At 41.6% G+C, this 15,287-nt stretch overlaps 1 protein-coding gene across 1 annotated transcript in view; it reads right to left on the bottom strand.

The window, feature by feature from the left end:
* Nucleotides 1-15,287, bottom strand: part of cdh23 (cadherin-related 23) — a 255,286-nt gene that overhangs the window by 10,054 nt on the left and 229,945 nt on the right. The window contains exons 37-52 of the mRNA XM_079559815.1: nucleotides 14,323-14,544; nucleotides 12,661-12,780; nucleotides 11,881-12,061; nucleotides 9,831-9,964; nucleotides 8,778-8,987; nucleotides 7,916-8,023; nucleotides 7,117-7,219; nucleotides 5,802-5,927; nucleotides 5,279-5,482; nucleotides 4,145-4,603; nucleotides 3,781-3,897; nucleotides 3,476-3,700; nucleotides 2,437-2,606; nucleotides 2,202-2,339; nucleotides 1,383-1,502; nucleotides 1,069-1,246 (exon numbers count right to left, since the gene is read on the bottom strand). Coding sequence (XP_079415941.1) covers nucleotides 1,069-1,246; nucleotides 1,383-1,502; nucleotides 2,202-2,339; nucleotides 2,437-2,606; nucleotides 3,476-3,700; nucleotides 3,781-3,897; nucleotides 4,145-4,603; nucleotides 5,279-5,482; nucleotides 5,802-5,927; nucleotides 7,117-7,219; nucleotides 7,916-8,023; nucleotides 8,778-8,987; nucleotides 9,831-9,964; nucleotides 11,881-12,061; nucleotides 12,661-12,780; nucleotides 14,323-14,544 — 2,815 coding nt within the window. The remainder of the gene's footprint in view (nucleotides 1-1,068; nucleotides 1,247-1,382; nucleotides 1,503-2,201; nucleotides 2,340-2,436; nucleotides 2,607-3,475; nucleotides 3,701-3,780; nucleotides 3,898-4,144; nucleotides 4,604-5,278; nucleotides 5,483-5,801; nucleotides 5,928-7,116; nucleotides 7,220-7,915; nucleotides 8,024-8,777; nucleotides 8,988-9,830; nucleotides 9,965-11,880; nucleotides 12,062-12,660; nucleotides 12,781-14,322; nucleotides 14,545-15,287) is intronic.

The following is a 15,287-nucleotide window of genomic DNA, read 5'->3' as shown; positions in this document are numbered from 1 at the left end:
GGGTCCACAAAAGGACGGCCTCACGATTAAACGGGTCTGTGGGTCTCTCATAAGGGGCTTCTGAACCGCTCTTTGTCTGACCTGTCACCTAGGACCTGTTTGCCATGGGAGACCCCACCGGAGCACGAAACAACAGAGCCCCCAGGATCATTCGGGCGCTCAAACCCCTCCACCACATTAAGGTGGCGGTTCCAGGAGGGGTCATAGTGACATAAGTTAGAGTAATAGGCCACCGTTTTTACATACTGAGATATGTTCCCACATTAGCTTAGATGAGTTCATTTGTACCCGTCTGGTCTTCACGCGTGCCTTCAGTCACGTAAACACAGCACAGACGGCGTTAGCATTGAGCCTCTCCTCCTCTCCTCTATAGCTCGAAACGAGGTGGAGATAGAAGCTTATCTAAGAAGAACTTATCTAAGCTAAGGTAAGAACATATCTCAGTATGTAAAAACGGTGGCCTATTCCTTTAACAGATTCTATACAAGAACTCCAGACCAATTCCATGCTCTCATAGGTGTACTGGTTTGAACATAAAAAAAGTCCATTCATTGCCCATGTATACAAAGATGTCCAGCCACTGTAAAAGTCTGAGTGTATGTTTTAAAGAACAAAACTCACTTAATGTAAGACTCTGGAAAATTTACATTAGAAACAGAATACATTAAAGCAGAATATACAGAATAAATCATTGCTTTTTATTGTTGTGGCTCGAGGGTCTTGAGATCATGGGCATCCAATACATCTAATACTAATTCCATTTAGACAAATGTTTGTTCCCTGTTTTAAACCCACACATCTTGAAATGTTGCCAATAAAACAAACAGTGTTGCCACTTCCTCCTCCAAATGAGTTGACCCATTTTTTAGCTATATTTTTAAGGGTGAAAGAAACTCGAGGTCCTGAAATCAAACTTTTGAAATCAAATGTTTTCGCTCTATTCATCTAAATGGATGACACACGCATCTGCCCACCATTCTTTCAGTGTCAAATTAAAAGAGGAAATATTTGCAAATTATATTCTGATTATTCAGTGTGACCTTTTCGCCGTGTATTGAATATTTGCACCTGCGTTGGCTCCCAGCATGGTGTAAAGTATGGCTCCGTTGTCTCCTTCATCCAGGTCAGTGGCTTTGATGGTGATGACAGAGGTCCAGCTGGGCTCGTTCTCAAAAACACTGGTGTTGTACACACGCTCCGAAAACCGCGGCTGGTAGTCATTTATGTCCAAGACTGTGATCAGGACCTGTCACAATTCAAAATTCAGAGAGGCTTTAGAGAATATGATTAACGTTTGGCATCACATTCTGCATGGTGATGAAAAGCAATATCGTCAAAGCTTATTTCTCTCTTGAAAAAAAAAGAAACACTCAGTACGGTACCTGTACGGAGTTCTCCCTCCTGTTGTTGGGACTACCCCCTGGGTTGTCCCGGGCTACTGCGGTCAGAGTGTAATGGTCCTTGGTCTCTCTGTCCAGGGGAGATAGGATGTAGATCTCGCCCTATCACACAAACAGGAGGAGAGCCATTAGGAAGGAAGTGCCAGCAGCGTCAGGGAGGGGCAGCTTTATCGACACTGGAGTCTGTGTGTCCGTGTATCACAATGAGATGAGACTGGACAAATGTTTAGGCCACGCTGCCGGGCATGAGCTCAGCACAATGCAATTTAGCGAGAACGCATAGCAACGGACACCCAGGAGCCTGTACATGACTCGAAGTAGTATGAGATGACAAACGCTCACACTTTATTGTCACCAAAATAAATGTATTATACTCTACCCTTTATAAGATTACAACATCTCTAAAGGCTGTGGTCGAGTGGTCAAGTATAAATGCTGCGTATGTGAAATGCACACTGTCAAACATAAAGCTTTGTAGCCATAACAAAGCTTTAGATTAGTAATCCAAAGCATGGTTCTCTTTGGGCTATGGGCAGTGAGTGGAACCGAAACAAAATATGAAAACATGAATAATTTGATAACTGATAACTTATCAACATTACAGCGGGTATCAGTGAAACAAAATGTAAATCTATTTTATTAACATAATTTCAAGAGATTTTGTTTATAAAATACAAAACAAAAACCTACATTACCTTTGTTTATTCAATAGTCTTCATTGCACCTGTGTCTGCATCCTGTTTCAATGCCTCCAATTTCAACTACAATACTAGAAGGTAAAAATACACATTTATTACTTACGGTTGTTGCTTTGATGCCAAACTTGCCCTCTCCATCCACCAGACTGTATTCAAGCACCGCAAACAGCCCGGAGTCGGCGTCTGTGGCTTGTACTCGAACTACAGTGGCCCCAAGGTTCACATCTTCAAAAACGGGCTCCTTTCAAGACAAAGAAAACTTATTCACATCTAATTAATATTAACAAGCAGGTTTGTTTTCTTAATATCTCAATAGTAAGACCAGACAGGTTGATTACGTGGTAAGCAGGCTGTAGAAATATGGGGTTGTTGTCATTGACGTCTACAATGCGCAGATAAACTGGAAGCTCTGCGATTCGGGGAGGGGTGCCGTGATCCTGGGCTCGAATGGTGAAATTCAGCCAATGGATCTGTTCAAAGTCCACTGTTTGGTTGGCTACAATCTTACCTGAAATCACAGATAAGCAATGGAAGCTTGATGTAGAAGTCAGTACATTATCAGTACATTATTAGTGTACGTCTACATTGAGGACAAGAATTTTGACCTCAAAGTTGATGAATTTGAAACAGAAATACCTGCTAATGGAGTTAAGTGAGTTTGACAAGAGCCAATTTGTGATCGCAAGGTTGTTCAAAGTACAAAAGTTCAGATTGTTACTTAGAATGCGACAGAGCAGGCCAGGTGCCCAAAGCTATGCACTTGCATCATTCTCATTCAACAGCAGAAACCCTCAACAAGTGTTAAAACCAATAACAATGTAGAATTGACACTCATTTCCCTTCTGTTGCCATGCTGTGACATCACCTGCATACCCTCCTAACTATGTTGCATATGTGATAATAGTGATGTGGTTAGATTATTATACCTTATAGCTTATTGCAATACTCCATTCTTTAGACGTAAAGAATGTTTGTGGATATCAATCAATGAACTGCATTATTTGTTGTATGTTTGTTTGTGTTCCTGGGTCCAGTGCTGATGGTCACTAAACTGCTTCAGCTGAAGACCTCCAGAGTTTCTCCCACCTTTCATCTACACTCTCTCGGCATACCGAAAACTTCCTTGTCGGGGCATTCCCAGTTGATTGTGGGGATATGCCTAAAAATGTTTGTATCGATAGTCATCAATGCTTAAAGCCATAGAACTGTGGACATGCTGTATTTGTGCTGTATGTTTTTATTAGGCCTATAAATTGAAATGAACACTTATTTGGTTCTAATTTTTTTTTTAAGATGGGTTCCGAAGCGACACCATTAATACTCAATGATTTGCAATATCCAAGTACAGTCGAAAACTAATTCAAAGTAATTCAGTACCAGTGGAGGGGTCTTCCAGTCGGACATAATCGCCCCGGGGCAGGTGCAGGAGCTGGTAAATGACCTGTCCATTGGGGCCCTTGTCCGGGTCCACAGCTGACACAGACAGGAGCGTGGTCCCGGGCTGAGCTCCCTCTAAAATCTTCTCTGTAAAGTTAGTCACTCCGAACGGCCGGAAGCGAGGGGCATTGTCATTTACATCCAACACATTGATGGTCAGCCTCGCTAAAGACAAGACAATTGGCAGCTTTAAAAAATATTCACGCATATTGTCTTAGTATGACTGTAATCACGTATGAGCTTACCATTTGGGACGCTTCCCGATTTGTCTATGATTTCACTCGCGTTATCGTGGACGGAGACAATTATTTCAAATGTAGCCACCAGCTCCCTGTTTAAAGGGTTACGCACAAAGACAGCACCTAAGACACAGAAACACAAGGATCCTAAGTTTACAATTAAGCGGAGCAAAACTCTTTATACAAGTAATTAACCAACACAAAAGCCAGGCTGAAACAGGTATTAAACAGAGAATAAGTTAGAACTGCAGAAAAGATTTGCCTCCAGATCAAAATTCTAAACTGTTTTTGAGTACGATGCAGGTCGAAACTGAGACCCACTTAATGATTTAATATCAATAAATCCGTATTGACTGAGGCGGCGTCTCACCCGTGTGCAAATCAATGCCAAAGGAGTCCTGCAGGCCGCCCACGGGGTTATTCCCATCATCCTTGGCTTCCACGGAGATGATGTAATACTCCAGTCTGGGATGGAGATCGGGGTCCTCTGCTGTCAGCGTTGCCACGACGACCCCCGGCGGCGTGGACTCGTTCACGTTTATAATAGTGACCGGATCGATGAAACGCGGCCTGGAATCGTTCACGTCGTCCAGGATCACGATGAGCGTCGCCGTGCCGGACAGGGGGGGGGTGCCGCGGTCCGTCGCCATGACAACCAGGCGGTACGACCCTCGGTCTTCTCGGTCCAGGGTGGTGTTCCCGACCAGGACCGCCCCGGAGATCGAGTCCACCACGAAGCGGTCCTGCGCTCCGCTCACGAGGCGATACGAGATCCAGCCGTTCGCGCCCGAGTCCGCGTCCGTGGCCGAGAGCTGAGTCACAACGACACCTGCAACAGACGATCTAGTTTAAACATGGATGACATTTTTATTCTGGTTCATTTGATTGTCTGACTCTCGTTTAACAGACAAGGGTTTGTTGCATAGCTATTTTTTTTTGAATGACACAATCCATGCTCTATTAGTCGTTTAATTTAGTAATTATGAAACGATTTTTTAGCAGTCTACTACAAACTATTTGAGGAATGTGCTGCCATGATGATTTATTTGTTCTTTTCCCATCCTTTTAATCTCCATTAATCGAAGAAAGTCCCACTGAGATAAATGAATAAATATTTACACAGTGGCAGATAAGATGCAGATGGCGGATGATCCCTTTTGTAGCTTATAAGATGAACAATATAACAACAGTGACTCCCCCCTGATCCGCTTAAAGGGGCTGGATGCAAGTTTGCCATTTTATACTCACTACTGCCACCTCAGACCATATGTGTAACTGCACCTTCTATATTAAGCTCGTGCATGACGGCGATTCGGACCGAAGTGACACCTTTTTGAGTGACAGTGCAGGATTTTAGAGGCAGTTGTGGGGAATAGGTCTGGGCTCATTCTACACATTAGGACATGGCTGGAACATGTAGGGGGAGGAAAATACTTAATTTTAACATTTTTAAACTCCGTATAGTCCCTTTAAAGCTTCACACCTCATGAGAAGCATCACTGACCTGAGGGGCTGTTCTCTGGGAGCCTCACACTGAAGCTGGGCGGATTGAAGACCGGCGGGTTGTCGTTTTGGTCCAGGATGGTCACAGACAGAGGCACGCTGCTGTTCAATCCACCAATGTCCTCCGCCACAACGAACAGCTCCACCCTGGGCTCCACAAACGCCTCACGATCCAGGTTTGCCCCTTGATGGACCAGTATCACGCCTGTGGGAAAGTGAATGATTGCGAGGCTAGAAAGGTCAAATGTGAGTTGCCATGCCAAAATTAATAATTCAAAACACTGCTGTTCTCGCATTTTAATAGTCAAAAGTTCTCAAAATGTGGTTCATGACGGGCACAAGTCAGCTTAATCCATGAATATTATATAAGCATTTCATTTTAATCAACAGATACTAGACGCTGATCGAGTCAAAACTTAGATATACTGTAAATACATGAATAAACCCATTAAAGCAATTAAGATACTGTACATTTCCTATATTTTGTTAAGTACTAGGACATTTTTACTTGACTGGAAAGTAACCTGTGTCGGCGTCCACAGTGAAAAGGTCCACCCTGGTCCCCTGTAGACTGTATTTGACCACAGCGTTTTGGTTGATGTCTTTATCCTCAGCCAGGACAGGCCCGTTCAGCACTGTCACTGTGGTGCCTACAAAACACACACACAAATACAAACTGAGGTGATCAGACACTACATTATTACTCTTCAACTATTTTTTTAATCTTTTAATCTTAATAGTTGTATCTAGACCATTTGGCTTTATATTGTAGGCAAAGGTCCTCAAGCTGTCATCTGTACTTGGCAATGAATGGTTTGCCAAGAAATAGAGGGGATATTTTATTGATTGGTTCAGGAGCAGGACCACGCCTCAACAGCCAAGCACATTTAATACTGTTTGTCTGAACTCTCGATATCACCCTCCCTCTCTTCATGTTTGTTTAATCTTTCAGCGCTGACTCTTCTTCTCCCGCTGAGCCCCCACCTGCAGTCTCACCCAGCAATCGACAACTATTCGCTGTAGATAAATTCTTAATCGTACCTTCTGTTGTGTCATGGTCCTTGCTAGTGAACGGGTCGGTATATTCTGCCGAACATCATTAGTGCTGATAAAGCAGCTTGAAAAGATATTACTGCGTGGACGTCGAAGTACTCCTAAGGTGTTATTACGCCTTACAATATAGTGCCCCTTTTTATCCGCTTAGAAAATCAACATATTTCATTTTCTGTAACTATACTTGGATCGTGTAACTACGTAACCGTATTTAAATAGGGAAAACATGGAAGAGCTCGCTTCTAACTTCACCCCCTTTAGCCCTATAGAGGAGAGGAGGAGAGGCTAAATGCTAACAACATCTTTGGTCTTTCTGCGTGACTGAGCGCTCGCACAAAAGCCAGACAGGTACGCTTCAACTCGTCTAAGCTAAGGTAAGAACATATCTCAGTCTGGAAAAACTGTTCCTTTAAGAACCTTTATCTAGCACAAGTATTTGGTTGGATATTTTTACATCATCTTGAATAATATATTAAAGTACAGGCACTGATCACTGCTAGTTAAAGTTTAAGTTAGTTGTACAGTCTTAGGCATTTTTATCCATGCTTGCAACCTGTGATAAAACAAAAAGTATCAAAAGGTCTAATGGAAGTTTCCTTGCCTTACATTCTCAAATTATGATTAGTGTTGCTGTAAGCCATACTAATCTTATTAAGGACATTCAAAATTAGCTTTCGAATAAAGAGTGGCGTGCAAACAAATCCAGGAAGCGCAGTAGACAGTGACACAGATGTTCAAACCACAGGTCTCACTTTGTGTGTGTGTGTTTCAAAGACCGAATAGTACCTGTGGCAGAGTTCTCTGTTATTTCAGCCCTGTAGCTCGCTCGGCTGAATAAGGGCCTGTTGTCATTTTCATCCAAAATTGTAATCACCATCGTTTCCGAATCCTGGATGGGCACAGAAAGACAGAAGAAATTAGACGCATTATGGTTATTGTGTCTGGTCTACTTAGTAAATGGTTTCATGAATTGTTTCCAAACGTTTTACAAATTTTGCGTGTGTGTGTAAGGGTTTATTAACCAGATGCACTTGTTCAGATGGATAAAAGATTCACAAAACAATTTTAAATGCTCACTTCCATGCCGTTTGTAGTTCCTGTTTACAACTTTCAAGTTCAGTTTGGCACCTTAACCACAAGTTTTACAGCTTTCATGCATAGATAGAATAAGTGCCTTTCACTTACTCTATCTATGCATTAAGAAGCTCAATAATTTTATGAAGATGACTGAAAATTGCAAAGATATACAGCTGAAATTGAACACAGATGATTTATTTATATATATTTAGTTCATTTAAACTTTGCTTCTATCAACGTCATAGAGATCACAACATAATGGCCCTGAAAATGTGTTTATATTTCAGACAGGAAATAACAAGTTCTGGTCTAGTTTGCTACTGCAGAACTCGATGATGTATATAAGTTGAGGAATTGGACTTGATTTGGAAACATTTCTGTAAAAGTGAATACATATTTCTGCCAAATCATTTCAAGTCTCCACTTTCTAAAATGTTGCACATCCCCGCCTTGAATACTCGAATGAATATGGAGTTAAGGTTGCATCATGGAGCACACAGAGCTTTACCCTGCGAGCGATGCGTGGATTTTCGGGGTTGTCTTTCACAGTGATGGTCAGTCTGTATTCAGCCACCCGCTCACGGTCCAGCGGCCGGTTTACATGCACCACACCAGTCTGCAACAGGAAAACAGAGCAAAAACGTTATTAATAATAATGAGTTGCTTCCAAACCAAAGTTGTAAAAAAGTACAGTACGTATCCCCGCCATAATAGCTCAAATTAAAACATGTGGCATCAAAACTAACACTATTTCCGATCAATAAGTCACACTATTTTGACTGGGGGGTGCGACTTATACTCAGGTGTGACTTATATATCAAAATATATGTTTGTTATTTTCACAATGACAGCTGATAGAGGGCGCTCTAGGCTTGTGTACCAGCATCTGCTACTCCAGTACCAATCATGATTTAAAAAACGGTAATCAGCAGAAAGAAAGTTTGGAGTGAGCAGTGAGGGACTGGTGAAAAGCGGAGGTTACTCTTACTGCAATGAAGAAAACAAAAAAAGCTAATCGCTAGCTAAAAGCTAAATGCTATAGCTAAAGGAACGAGTTTGCAAATGGGTGCTTAGACAACGTCCTGCCGGGAGAGGTTTGTCAATTATGCCTCCATGCCCAGGTAGTTGCCAAGGTTGGTGCGACTTGTACTCGGGAGCTACTTATATATGTTTTTTTCTTCTTCATTTTGCATTTTTTGGCAGTTGCGACTTATACTCTGGAGCGACTTATTGTCCGGAAAATACGGTACTCTGATATGAAACTATTTTAGATCTATCAATTCGGCCTTTATGCACGCCAGAGAAAGGACGACACCAGTTCAGTCACAGTGCCCTCTTGACAACAACAAAATGAACATACAGTATCTTACAGTGTCATTGATGTAGAAGGCTCCGTCCACGTTGCCGGCCGTGATGTTGTAAGACAGCAGCGCGTTCCGCCCACTGTCCGTGTCTGAGGCTCGGACTCTGGCCACAGACATGTGAATGGGTGCCCCCTCGCTCAGGCTGGTGTTGAAGGGCAGGTTCAGGATAACCGGGTCATTGTCGTTAATATCGAGAACCAGGACTCCAACCACCACCTTGAAAATGAAGATATGCCGGTTAGAATGCATCATGTGTGTAGCATAAACTGTGAAAGACTTACATTTTTCATTTATTAATTTATTTGAATGGGATAGTGCAAAGTAATGAACAGACAACTTGTGCTGTAAATATGCCGGATTTAGCTCTTACAAACAATATATTAGCAAAAACAACAAACAAATAAAAATATGATAGCACTTTATATTAAGGTGTGCTCGTGAAGTATTAATAAGGTATTAATAAGCATTAATAATATGCTTGTAAAGTACTAACACACTGCTTATTACTATACTACTACTAATAGGCCATTAATAAGACGCTTATTCATAGCCAACCCTTAACCTAAACCTGACCTTAACCCTTACCCTAACCCTAAAATGATTACTAATGCTTATGGAGCACACCTTAATCTAAAGTGACACCGAAAATATAATCTTTATTTACAGCACCCCTTTGTAAATGTTGCCACATATTTCACTTTAAACTTTACGTAAGAACCCTATTTTATTCATTCAATTCTATTTGCTGGGTTTATGAGATTAGCTTTATTGTATCACTGCGCTGTGGGGCCAAGCATTCTCCCTCACGACTCAATAAAGTTTGTCTAAACCTATAAGGATGACTGCTCTTCCTTTCCCAGTTTTGATGGACACTGACCACAACATACAAGAATCCCCCCACATGCGCAGCAGTGCATAGATCATACTTGCTACAATCCTTACACTTTATTACTGTCTCGCTTCTATCTCATCAAACAAAACCTGTTCACTTGCTTAGGTCCCTCTGTCAGTGTTTTTGCCTGGTCGCTGCTGTGTGAAGTGTCCGTCAATGTTACGCACAGAGCTGTTTCGTGAAGGCGTTCCCAGGTCGCGGGCCGTGACTGTGATGTTGTAGAAACCAGTGGTCTCTCGGTCCAGCTCCACGTCCTTCCTCACTCTGAGCTCCCCCTCCACCGGAGACACCATGAACTCATCTGAGAACCAAAGATACAGTGTACAGGCATGAGCTTCAACTTAGAGTCACAAAAAAAATCTTCGGCAAATTGCTTTAGGCCTCCTGGGTGTCAGATAGTGTTATCACGTCAGCATTTTTGGAATTACTGTGTACTAAGCATGCAAACGCCTCGCACACTGACTTAACAATGTAACCTACTGATTCTACATGTTTGTTGTTTTTAGTTATAAAAAATGTTGGCACTTCCATGAGCCCCAATAATATTACTTGCTCGTGTTGCTGCTATGCTACCTGGACTATTTGTTGTACTATTTGTACAGGAAGCGTGATAATATGCTAGCCGTGTTCCCAAAACAGATTGTGTTTGCGACGTGTTCGTTTCAAACGTCTTATTGCTTAGATTTCAGGCCGAGGGCACGGCAAAGTTTAGTTTAGTTTATTTATTTGTCTGAGCAGTAAACGTTCTGCTCAAAAGGAGTGGGCCAAAGCAAAAGCTAATGAGTGCCCACCCCCGAATCACTACTATAAAAATGTTGGTAACGCTTTAGAATACAGCCCGCGTTCCAGGTGTAAGTACGGGGTAACAAGAAAGTAATTACACATGTAAGTACAGGTACTCTTACATGTGTAACAAGGGGGAACAATATGTAACAAGGCAGTACAAAGTATTATTTTTCTCTGTTCACTCTTAATTCTGCTTGTTACATGTAATTACATGTGTAATTACTTTCAATATAAAAATAAAATAAAGAACAATCAATTAAAATGCCTGGGGTCATGTCTTCACTTTCACCACAGTAATACTGTCCTGCAACATTGATGATGATGATGAAATGTATGCACAATACCACATTCCCTTTTGCCACCACTATTTGATAACGTTACATAGTCAGCCGTAGTGAAGCTTTAAAGGAATAGGCCACCGTTTTTACATACTGAGATATGTTCTTACCTCACTTTAGTCGTGTTAATATATCCCCGTCTGGTCTTTGTCCGTGCGCTCTGCCAGGCAAACGGAGCACATACGCAGCCTCTCCCACATGTCACATAGCTCCAAAAAAGCTCACGATAGAAGCTACCAAGCTCTTCCACGTGTTCCCTATTTAAATAAAGTTACGTGAAGTGTTTTCATGCGAAGTATATTTACACAGAAATGTAGCATGTCGATTTTATAAGCAAATAAAAAGGGGGACTATATTGTGAGGCGTAATGATACGAGGAGTAAAACGTCCGCGCAGTAACTCCTAAAGGTTATTGACGGAAGTGAGCGGGGGAAGTCTTTAGGAGTTATGTGACATGTGGGAGAGGCTGCGTATGTGCTCCGTTTGCCTGGCAGAGCGCACGGACAAAGACCAGACGGGGATATATTAACACGACTAAAGTGAGGTAAGAACATATCTCAGTATGTAAAAACGGTGGCCTATTCCTTTAAATCAGGATTATAAAATTTTTTTTTTTACTCATTGGCTACTGGGCCAGTCATTACCAAACGTTTTCATAATTTTGGGATTGAGGTTAAAATCTCATTACCATCAAAGTTAAATTATTTTCCAGCATTTTAAGCCCCTTTAAAAACGACTGCCATGTATTATTTCAGCACTATTAGCATCTAAAGGCCTGTCCATCTCTATTGTATTATTCTGAAGGCCTGACGCTAAACACACACCAGAAGCACATCTCTACTATTTGACTCTTAACAGAAGCACTGCACAGGTACTAACACTTCTCTGTAATAATATTTTCAGCAGGTGCAAAACCTTCTCGCTTTTATCTGCAGAAGCTTCTTTTTAGTTCTTGTAATCAGAAAATGTGACTTTTTTCAGTTCAATCAAATCGAAAAATCGAGGAACCCGAACAACTGCCCCCCATCTGGGATTCTGACATCATGAAATTCTAAGGCACACCTTATGAATGCAAACCCTTTCCTGGACATACTCTGATAATCCCCTCCTGTGATGCTGTACTCCACTTTGCCGTTGAGTCCAGAGTCTTGGTCTGTGGCTTTGACGGTCCAGACTCGGGGTCCCGGCTGGCCCTCGGTCACCTCGAAGGGTCCCTCGTACGGTCTGGGGAAAGTGGGCGTCACGTCGTTTATGTCCAGCACATTCACCAAAACCTAAAGAGAAAGGGCTTTCATCAGCAAGTGTCGGGATATATATATGATAATAAATATTGTGAAGGAGGATACAAGGGCAGTGTGCATTACTCTACCAACAGAGCTATTGCCATAAAGCTGTACATAGTTCACAAATCAATCAAAACCTGGAAAAACTGAGAGTGTTAATTGTGTTAATGTTAAAGTGAAATAGGTTGTTTTGCTTGTTACATGAATATTACTGTGGGATAATAGAGAAGACCACAAGAAACACAAAAGTTTTGAAAGCTTGCACTCCTTGCATACTTGCATCCTTTTATTGACTAATCCACACCGTGCTGTAGCTGCTGCAGCCTTGTGGGCAAGTGAGACGTCAATGAAAGTTTGATCTATAAGCCTTAGGTCCCATGGTTGAAGTGAATAATAAAGTACATTAGAACAGACTAAACATTCACAAAAAGTTACAGAATTGTTACACTGGCCCAAACTATAAATCATTCAAACAATACTGATTTATTTTTTTTACTTTTTACACTTGCTTGCATTTTGTTGGAAACACATTTTCACGTACGATGTAAGTACTTCTTTCACATCTTATAACGTCTGAATGCCCTCGTTACCGTGGTGCTGGAGGTGAGCCGTAGAGGAGGTATGGGACACTGGTCTGTCGCCGTGACGACCAGAGCGTAGTGTCCGTTACTGATCTCATAGTCCAGAGGCTTCACTGCTGTGATCCTCCCCTGAATAAAACACGCAAACATCTGCACTCAGTATAAGGCATCAATACTGGTACTGCACCAACTTTGTAAACAATCCTCCATCTAAGGCTTATACACTGTCAACACACTGGATAATGTTTGTCAATGGGTTTTCTGTTGTGAAAGAAAACCGGATTTAAACATTGCTGCAATTTAGCCCAATGGTGTTAGGTATTTTTGACCCTCTTGTGGTAAATCTGGACATTGTTAAGCCGAGATATGATAAGGTAGTAGCCTGGTGAGACCAGAATGATACCCCTGTGCACTTTTTTACACAGAGGGATATCAATCTGGGACCCACGCCCTCGTTGGCGGCATCACAAAACTCAAACAAGCCCGTGCAATCAGATTTGTATTTTTTGCGGTCACGTGAAGTTCAAGAGCAGCGTCACTCATGGGATGCAGAAGTCCCCTCAAAAACAATCTACAAATGCCGCTTCGGAGAGAGAGTGAGCTTTTTTATGATCGGCGGTAAATTACTAAAAATACATCGACACTCGGTGAGTTTCGTGATTCATAATCCTGTGCGAATATTAATGCAAAACCGCTAATAACGCCGCATCAACGCCAGACGCCTGCCCTTCGCTGATTGGTTGACTTCGCTTCCTGTTTGCTCGCGTATGTACGGCTGTGGAAAGGGGTTGATGCTGCAGTCCCCAGACTCAATCGCTAGTACAGCGGTGAGTTTAAACTTTAGTCTATCTCAACTATTGTCATGCGTCTTTTTTAATTGTGAGGTCTACAGCCAACTCTGTGAATATAAACGCACCTGGTTACGGAAATGAAAAGTAGGCAAATCTTTTTTAAACATCTGTCTTTTTATGTTCCTGGAACTCAAATAGTCACAGCTCCTTATTTATTTTGAATAAGCGAAAAAGTACAGGAGTATCTAACACTAATTGAGTCCTTTATCAAGACTGATGCTAAAAAGCGAGTGCAGGCTGGACAATAGAATACAGCTATTTGTTGGCATGTTGCAGTGTATTTACCATTTTAGATTGCGTGTATTACACTACTAACTACGGCTGTAAGGAAATAATGCTGCGTGAGTGAGAAACGGGCAATAACTCTGCCGCTGATCCACTTTTGCACATGCTACTCATTTTGCACGCGAGTAAACGCTTGGTAAATGGAGTATACTCTGAAAGCGCATGTTTTGGGTTGATTTTGACATTATAACTGAACTACATGATCAATATGATTCCATTAAAAGCATTTGACATTTGCAAAACAATGTCAACATGATCAAAGTTAATAAAAGAATAATTGAGCATTTATTTCTAAGCAACACGGAAATAGCAGAACCTTTAGCAACCAGTAATTAGCAAGAGATTATTTGAATTGGAGGATATTTGAGCACCAAAATGAGCAGAAGAGTCAAATTAAGTGCTCAAGATGACAAAAATGCATGAATGAAACAAGACACAACTCCACATATGTTTTGTCATAAGGAATAACATTATAAGATAAGTTGAAAGGTTTTGTTCAAAGTGCAGCCCTGGACCATCCCCGTCCCGGCCTCACCGAGATGCTGTTGATGTTGAAGGTCTGGATGATGTTGCCCTGGGTGATGGCGTATCTCAGCGTCCCGTTCAGGCCCTCGTCTGGATCGATGGCCGTTACCGTGGCGATGGTGGCCCCCACAGTGTCGGGCCCCTCACTCAGGACCGTCTCGTACTCCTCCTCCGGAAACTCAGGGGCATTATCGTTCTCGTCAATAATGCTCACGTAGATGGTGGTCGACGTCTGAAACAGTTTATAACACACTGTTCAATCAATGTAACACGTTTGTTTTACATGTCATCGTGTCTTCTTCTTCTTTGTGTTATATCTCTTCAGGAGGGTGCCACAACAGATCATCAATCTCTTCATTTGCACACATAAGCAGCATTTTAAGATAGATCCTGTATCTTCCTGGGCTTGTAATAAGTTTAATACTATTGTCTCTGCGATGTGATTAAAATGAAAACATAAATATGAGTACTTGGACACTGAAACTACATTTCTCTGAGCCTCACACGTATATTGTTCCACAGACCATTAAACAAACACTTGCTTGTTTATATATCTCCATGAAACTATCCAAACAGCAATTCAAATGACATGAAAAAGTTGAGGCATCCTGTCAATCCAGTCACACCGTTGGGTTCCTTTCAGCCCCCCTCCTTATGAAAACGTACTGGAAAGCACAGCAAGAAATCATCTTGATTGAGCAACATTGCGCCACTGCAGCACCAATGAATAATATTCAGAAGAAACTGATAATAAATAAAGAGGATACAATTCTGTCCAGTGTTACAAATCAACATGGGAAGTTGCATAATAATGTAATGAATTTTCCTAACCTCCGTTCTAATTGCTTCATTGGCCCAAACAAAGTTCCTGTTTAGTTTGGTTTATTAAGAATAACCAAGATCAAGATAAACATTAAAATCAAACATTATTAAACAGCAGACAATTAACAAAACAAAAAATGAAAAGCATTTATT

The sequence above is a fragment of the Gobius niger genome (genome assembly GCF_951799975.1).
Source record: "Gobius niger genome assembly, chromosome: 7".
In the NCBI taxonomy this organism is placed as follows: domain Eukaryota; kingdom Metazoa; phylum Chordata; class Actinopteri; order Gobiiformes; family Gobiidae; genus Gobius; species Gobius niger.
The sequence above is the reverse complement of the archived record's forward strand: the minus strand, read 5'-3'. Positions and strand labels throughout refer to the sequence as shown.